Source organism: Crotalus tigris, unplaced genomic scaffold (genome assembly GCF_016545835.1).
Source record: "Crotalus tigris isolate CLP2741 ecotype Arizona unplaced genomic scaffold, ASM1654583v1 scf7180000018016.4438896, whole genome shotgun sequence".
In the NCBI taxonomy this organism is placed as follows: domain Eukaryota; kingdom Metazoa; phylum Chordata; class Lepidosauria; order Squamata; family Viperidae; genus Crotalus; species Crotalus tigris.
In genome coordinates this window covers 4,152,197-4,159,726 of record NW_024096778.1, presented here as the reverse complement: position 1 = coordinate 4,159,726, position 7,530 = coordinate 4,152,197, and the positions used below count along the sequence as shown (strand labels likewise).

The window sequence follows — 7,530 nt, the reverse complement described above, 5'->3', positions numbered from 1 at the left end:
TTGTTGGTCTTCTGGTCTTTTGATTCCTTTGCTTTCGAACTGTAAATAAATTGTATTGCTTGATTGAAAGGTAGGAAGGGCTACCCTTGTTTTGGGCGAATGGCAAACTGACATTGGCTTTGAATTCCCCAAGAACACAATTCCTTTCAGCCATTTTGAGGGTCAGAAGTTTCTTTTCTTTTAATAATTGTATTTCCCCAGGTTGTCCACCTTATCCACGAATTTGAACTTTTCTAAGCAAGCAAACACTTTTTGCATAATGGAGCAGCAATTTGATTACTCAGGAGGTATGAACAGCATGAAAACTATATTCCATAACACATTTCCTTTTCTTTGTGGGTACTATTGATAACAAAAACCTCAAGGGTTCATAGTGATTCGTGAGTTTATTCCAGAATTGAGACTCTAGGAGCACATCATGAGTTGGGGATTGCATTGGCATTTTGAAAACATTTAGTGGGTGCATTCACAAAATAGCTTCTGACGGAATTATTCATATAAAGTAGTAAGCCTTATGGAGAATTAAGAATATCAACACACTGATACCTGTCACTTCTTACAGGCAACGTCAACCTGGAATTGTCCTTTGGAAGGACACAAGGGACGAAATGAACCTCTTTTTTCTTCTTTAATTGGGAAGGGGGAGATTAGATGCACAGAAGCATTTCTAAAAATGATGGAAAAACTAGAGTGGAGAAAATACTTTACTTTTTAAATGAGCACTTTTAAAATTATTTTGAATTATCAGGTTAAGTAATTAGAGGATCACAAAGACTGATTATTGGCTAATAGCTATCTGGGCAATGATGGGAGGGGGACATCCATTGGGGATTATTTTATTTATACATTCAGAGACTCCCATTCAGAAAGAAAGAAATCAATGTGAATGAAGATTATAAAGTACATTAGCATTTTTCTGCCAGCTGTTATTGATCAAATTAATGACTGACTATTATTGCTTCCTTAGATAATGCATCAGTCCTAGAGAAGAGTGAGTTCTATGAGATTTGGGAGAGATACCAGTTGTAAGTGTCTTATGATACAAAATATTTTCTTTGCAGGAATGGAGTTAGCCATCCAGTAATTTCATGATATTCCTAAAGGAGAATTGCTTTCTTGCTCAGCCCATTTGTGCCTGCTGGAACAGGATCCCTTTCTTTTGAAGGGAATCTTCTATGGTGGAGGTTGCTCAACTCTCCATATAATCTCTTCACATAATCAGGAGAACATTTCCGCTTCGTTGGTCTTTGTTGAAATCCATGGGACTTTCTTGATCATATGACAAATCTCACCTATACGCCCACATCCTTTTTCCTTTACTTGGGAAAAAGGCCATCAACTCACGATCTCCAGAACCTTTGATCATAACTTTCTCTAACCTACAGTCAGTAGACATCTGTCGTAAGGAGGACATGTGCTACTTGTTGCCCTCCTTTCCTCCAACCGACAGATGGAGTTTAAAATTGTCTTGAGTTTTTGAGTACCAAAGTAAACACCTTTTGTCTAATAAATGCTAAGTATAGTTATTAAAGTTAACAAACTCTGACCTGAAATTGACAAGATCTTAATCAATTACACACTGAAAGCTAACTGCTAGTACTAGCATGTTCCTCTCAAAGGGCATTTCACATTGTGTGCCTGTTTGCACACTTGTCATCCCTTACTCTCTAAAGCAAGGGTCCCCAATGCCTGGTCCGTGGTCACAGTTTGCCAGTAGGTAACCCTACTCTGCCCTCAGCCACAATGGCTAATAAAGGAAATTGGCTCCAGTTGTCCTGAAATGGACTTTGAAGGATTTTGCATAGAAGCTTGGGTCACGATTGAGTGTAGCAATTCTCCAACCTTGCAAGAAACTTTAATTTTAGGGATGTAATTGCCATCAGGCGGCCAAAAAGGAGATATGTCTTGATATGTGTAAATAAGAAAATGTGTGTCTGTGCATGTGTTTGTGTGTCTGCCTGTGTGTTTGTGTGTGTGAAATTGTACATGTGTGTGTATGTGCATTTGTGTGTGTATGTGCATTTGTGTGTGTATGTATGTATGTACAGTATATAAGTATGTATTTCTCTAACAAGGACTGATTCTCTTTCTGTCTCTTTTTGTTATTAGGATGATTAATATTGCTGAAATTTCTGGGAGTGGTTCTGAAGTGACCAACATTCCTTCCAATACTACTAAAATTGCTCTAAATATTTCTGAAATGCCAGAAACTTTTTCTTCACCTAATGCTCAGATCTTTGATAATTTAACACGAAATCTTATCAGTGGGTTCATTGCCCTTATTTGCATTTTAGGCCTGGTGGGAAATGGAAAGACCATTTATCTCCTGGCCTTTTCCATTAAGAGGAATTCTTTCACCACTTATATCCTGAATCTCTCCATTGCTGACTTTGGGGTCCTCGCATCCCTCATTATGGCAGCTATATTTTCGACAGCCTTAATTCTGAGTCAAAGAACACACGTTGATACCATTTTCTTCCTACTTTTTGAGCTCTTTTTCTTCACCTATTCTGCTAGCCAGTTTCTGCTGACAGCCATCAGCCTGGACAGGTGTGTGGCTGTCCTCTTCCCTCTCTGGCATCGATGCCATCGTCCTCCATATCTGTCCACCCTGGTTTGTGGCCTCATCTGGATCCTCTCCTTCCTGCTCTCTGCAGTGCACTTCCTTCTCCACCAGACCAAGGCTTTTGGAAGTTCACCTTTGTTATACCAGTTGATTGTGAATGGTTTACTTTGTACACCTCTCATGGTTGTGTCCACTGTGACTCTCTGGATTCACATGAGGTCTAAATCGCAACGCAGTCAAAGAAAGTTGCTCACCACCATTTTTCTAGCTCTTCTTTTCTTCCTCCTCTTTTCTCTCCCAATGAATGTCTTTTATGTCATTGAATATTTTGATACCTATAATCTCCTCCTCATGACCATGGGGATAGGATGCGCCTCTCTCAACAGCAGCATCAACCCTCTCCTTTATTTTTTCATTGGGAGGAAGCAGAGAGGAAAGGACCAGCCCAGAGCATCATACAAGGTTGCTCTGCAAAGAGTCTTCAAGGATGAGAAGGGCAGCCCAGAAGAGCAGCAAACCATGAAGGAAGACCAGTTGTGAAAGGTCATAAATATTGCATATAAAATATTTGAAGATACAGGATTATTTGGGACATAAAATATGATTTCCTTAAGAATATACAGAATGGATACAATTTACTGAGCAAAGTGCTTAAAAAAAAAGATATGGAAGCAGGAAGTATTGCTATGTCTGTATTTTTCAATTGAAGCATTTGGTTACCGGAAATGTTTTAATTGATATAGCTCCTTTTTATTTCATTATAATTACTGTTGGGAATAAGTCTTACTGAAGGAATTTTTAAAAATGTGTAATTTAGCTTACGCATCTTTCTTTGTGACATGCACATTTATATAAATATAATGGAGATGAAAGATAAGGAAAAAATCTGCCAGAGAGGTTACGGTTTCTTAAAATGAAATGTGTCATTTTTGATCCTGAAAAATTTCAGACACAATATAATTCAATTATATTTTAAAATAAGATTTCATTATGAATAATCATTATTTAGTGGCTTTCTTTCTTGACTAAAGATATATCGCTTCTTTCATTGTAAGACTCCCTTCCTGCCAATCTTTTATAGGCATTTCAAGTCCTTATTTGTAGGTGGCAACAACCTCACCTGGCAAAGTTCTAGAATAGAAGGACCTTAGTAGACCTTCCTTCTCATTCGCAAAACTCATCTGGGTTTGTATTCTGTAATTCTGTATATATAGCTACTTTTGGAATAGAGGGTTTTATAAAGGTTTGAGTATGGGTGTTTGTGTTTTTGTATAGATGATAGATATATGATAGATAGATAGACAGACAGACAGACAGATAGATAGATAGATAGATAGATAGATAGATAGATAGATAGATAGATAGATAGATAGATAGATAGATAGATAGAGGTCATGATATAATGATGATAGATGAGGGAGAGATGTAGGTAGCTTGGATGAACTAGAAATAGAAATAATAGAAATATTTTTTTTCAGCTTTTGTTTGCATTCTACTCTTTTTATGCTGGTCTATGACCAAAGTAAAGATTTCATTTGATTTGTGTTATAGAATTGGAGACATGTTTGCAGGAGGGAAGGCCTCTTTCTCAAGGAGCTAACAGGCAAATCAGTTTTGAGTCATTGATATGCAGAAAGAGGCTCAGAAGGGATCCTCTCTAAAACCTTCTTAGGATTTATCTGATAGATATGCTGAGTGTGCTTTACTCTGGCAAGATTCCTGTCTATTGACAAACAGCAATAAAGAAACTATTCTTAGAAGCTTGTTGTGTTCTTCAAGAATTATTTTCTTTTCTGAAGTCTACATGCAGAAGGAAAGGATTGCCATCTTGAAAACAGCCCTTGGTGCTGAAGGTCACCTGTGTGGTAGTGGAACCTGGAGCTGCCCCTGCTACTCTCATTGTGCAATGTGTCCAAAAGAACATAGATGGAAGTGAGATGGGTGGGGTGAATGATTCTTACCTGGGACTCCCTCAATTTAATGATTTGAGCGATCATTTAACAATTGCAACTCGAAGTGCTGGGATTCTTGTTGTTGAACAAGGAGTCACTTGGTGCCTCATTTAATTATAACTGTGACTTACTACTGTAATTCTAGAACACTAGAGCAACGCAGCAGGGCAGGACATGAAATAGTTGTTTCCAACACAAAAACTCAACTGGTCAGCACTCTCGCTTAAATTAGATTGCAGCAACTTGTTTCAATTAAGTTGATCTCTGCTTGGCAAGGAGCCTCACTGAGCTTCTTTGCTTTGCTCTCTGCTCTAATCCCGGAGGCCCAGGGTTTGGAGGCCCTATTTCACTATCTGAACTCAAAGCTGTTCTGATAGTGCCTATTTCTAATAAGCTTCTGGTTCTTCCTGGCTTGGTGCCTCCTGGGGTTCATCTGTTGCAGTTTCTTCAGAGTCAGAGTCCAACCCCTGGTGTAAGGCAGTGATTGCACAAGCTTATAAACAAGAATCTTCTCACCTAAAGTTCCAATCCAAATCAGAGCCAGATAAGCATCAATGGAATTCAAGGTGGGCTGAATATGGATCATTTTGGGGACATAACAACTGTAGGCTGATTATTTACTTAACTCTCACTCTCCACCAGCTTTACTGATACTTCTCCTACATTTTCATGCATTTTAATAGTCATCCATTATGGTTAATGGGATAAGGGAAAGTTATTACAGATTTACCATATGGGGTGGGATGTACATTATCGCAGGAGGGAAGGGTTTTTTGCCAAGGAGTAAAAGGCACATCTACCAAGAATCCTTGGAATGAAGGAAGAGGCACAGGGTGGACCCTCCTGCAGCCTTTCACAGAGTATATAAAATAGATATGCATATTGTGCTCTAGTCTGGCAAGATTCCTGTCAATGGGTGAGCAACAATAAAGAAACTGATCAGAGTAAACCTCTGTGTCTTTCTTGGTTCCTTGTTCCTGACACCACCATGTTTTTAAGAGAATTTCAAAGGAAAGTAGAAAGAAGGAGACCCACCAGTATCTTCTCCATAGGCCATGAGAACCTACTGCTCCCTTCAGGAATCTTCTCCTTCCAGACACACACACAAAAAAGTCCTTCCAAGTTTTGTCTGTTTGGTTGAACCAACCAGAATAAAGACTGCATTTGGTTACATATATATCCTCACCAGTAAGATTGGCAGACAGGACTAAATGGTCAAAATGGTGGAAGCCTACATTGTTTCTTGGTACATTAGCTTAACAAGCCACTCAGAGTCACCTTAATGGAGATATAGGCAGCATACAAACTTAACAAATAATAAATATAAATTGTTGTCACAATTAACAAAGGCTGCCATAAGATGTTCTTCCTTTAAGTGGTTGGTTTCCAGGAATTTGAAATCCATGTTAATCTGCATCTCAGGCTGGTACATTTTGGTTGATTCTTCTTTAAGATATGACTATATCACTAATTGCTTCTTTGCCATCCTTTCTGCAAAGTTGCGATATTCAGAGAAGAACATCAGACAACTTATTCTTATTTCTCTCAGAAAGTTTGCAGCTGGGTCCAGCTCAGTTCCTCTTTCTGACTGTAACTGCATCAATTGCCAACTAACAGGATTCACTGGAAAAAGATCTCATCCTTAGATCCCCAAAGAGACCATCCAGACCATTATCACCAGGTACGTCTGCAGTAAAGGCAGAGTTTGTGTTGGGGTCATTTATTATCTGCAAAATGTTCCTTTTTGAGACCAGAGTAGGACTAGGAGCCCATTAGTATGGGATCAGCTAATCCAGTAGTGTCTTCTGCCCCATAATGGAACTCAATTGAGCAGCATTTTTTTTCAGTAAGGTATGATAACAATCTTCTCATATATGACTTCAGTTAATCTTAATTAATATAGAATCAAGATCATTTGAAGTGTTAATACCACTTTACAATGCCTTGGTAAGGCCACACTTGGAATACGGCATCCAGTTTTGGTCACCACGATGTAAAAAAAGATGTTGAGACTCTAGAAAGAGTACAGAGAAGAGCAACAAAGATGATTAGGGGACTGAAGGCTAAAACATATAAGGAATGGTTGCTGGAATTGGGTATGTCTAGTTTAATGAAGAGAAGCATGAGGGGGGAATTGATAGTAGAGTTCCAATATCTCAGGGGCTGCCCCAAAGAAGAGGGAGTCAAGCCATTCTCCAAAGCGCCTGAAGGCAGGACAAGAAGCAAGGATGGAAACCAATCAATGAGAGTAGCAACCTAGAACTAAGGAGAAACCTCCGGACAGTTAGAACAATAAATCAATGGAACAACCTGCCTCTAGAAGCTGTGAATGCTCCAATACTGGAGGCTTTTAAGGAGAGACTGGACAGCCATTTGTCTAAAATGAAATAGGGTTTCCTGCCTGAACAATGGTTGGATTAGATGACCTCCAAGGTGCCTTCCAAGTATTATTATTGTTGTTGTTGTTGTTATTGAAGAGCCGTGGTGGAGCAGTGGTTAGAATGCAGTAGTATAGATTAATTCTGCCAACTGCCAGCAGTTCGATTCTCACCGACCCAAGGTTGACTCAGCTTTCTATCCTTCCAAGGTCAGTAAAATGAAGACCTCATTTGTTGGGGGCAATAGGCTGATTCTGTACACCACTTAGAGACGGCTGTAAAGTGCTATGAAGTAGTGTACACGTCTAAGTGTTAATTGCTATAAAACAGCTAGGAACATCGAAGGATTTTAAACAATGTTTGGAGCATTTTGTTTTAGAGCAAAATTTGAAGATAAGGAAATCTGTTTATTCAGCTGCTCCCAGCTAATAAGCAAGATCCATAAAAAAAGGTTTAACTCTTTTAATCCATGAGTTATTTCATCAGGTCATCTCTACAGAGTGCTATTGCTCTTGTTAATTTTTTTTCTAAAATCATGCTATTAATTGTTAACTGCTATCTTTCCGGAAAAAAAATCTTATTTTTTAAAATTCCCTTTTAATGGTTGTTGGTCTTCTGGTCTTTTGATTCCTTT

General features: G+C 38.7%; 1 protein-coding gene across 1 annotated transcript; it reads left to right on the top strand.

Moving 5' to 3' along the window:
* The first annotated feature begins 259 nt into the window (after positions 1–259).
* Positions 260–3,830, top strand: LOC120309414 (proto-oncogene Mas-like). The gene is made up of 3 exons (XM_039346600.1): positions 260–287; positions 968–1,025; positions 2,110–3,830. Exons 1-3 carry the CDS (start codon positions 260–262, stop codon positions 3,104–3,106), a joined length of 1,083 nt encoding a protein of 360 aa, XP_039202534.1. The 3' UTR covers positions 3,107–3,830.
* The last annotated feature ends 3,700 nt before the right edge of the window (positions 3,831–7,530 follow it).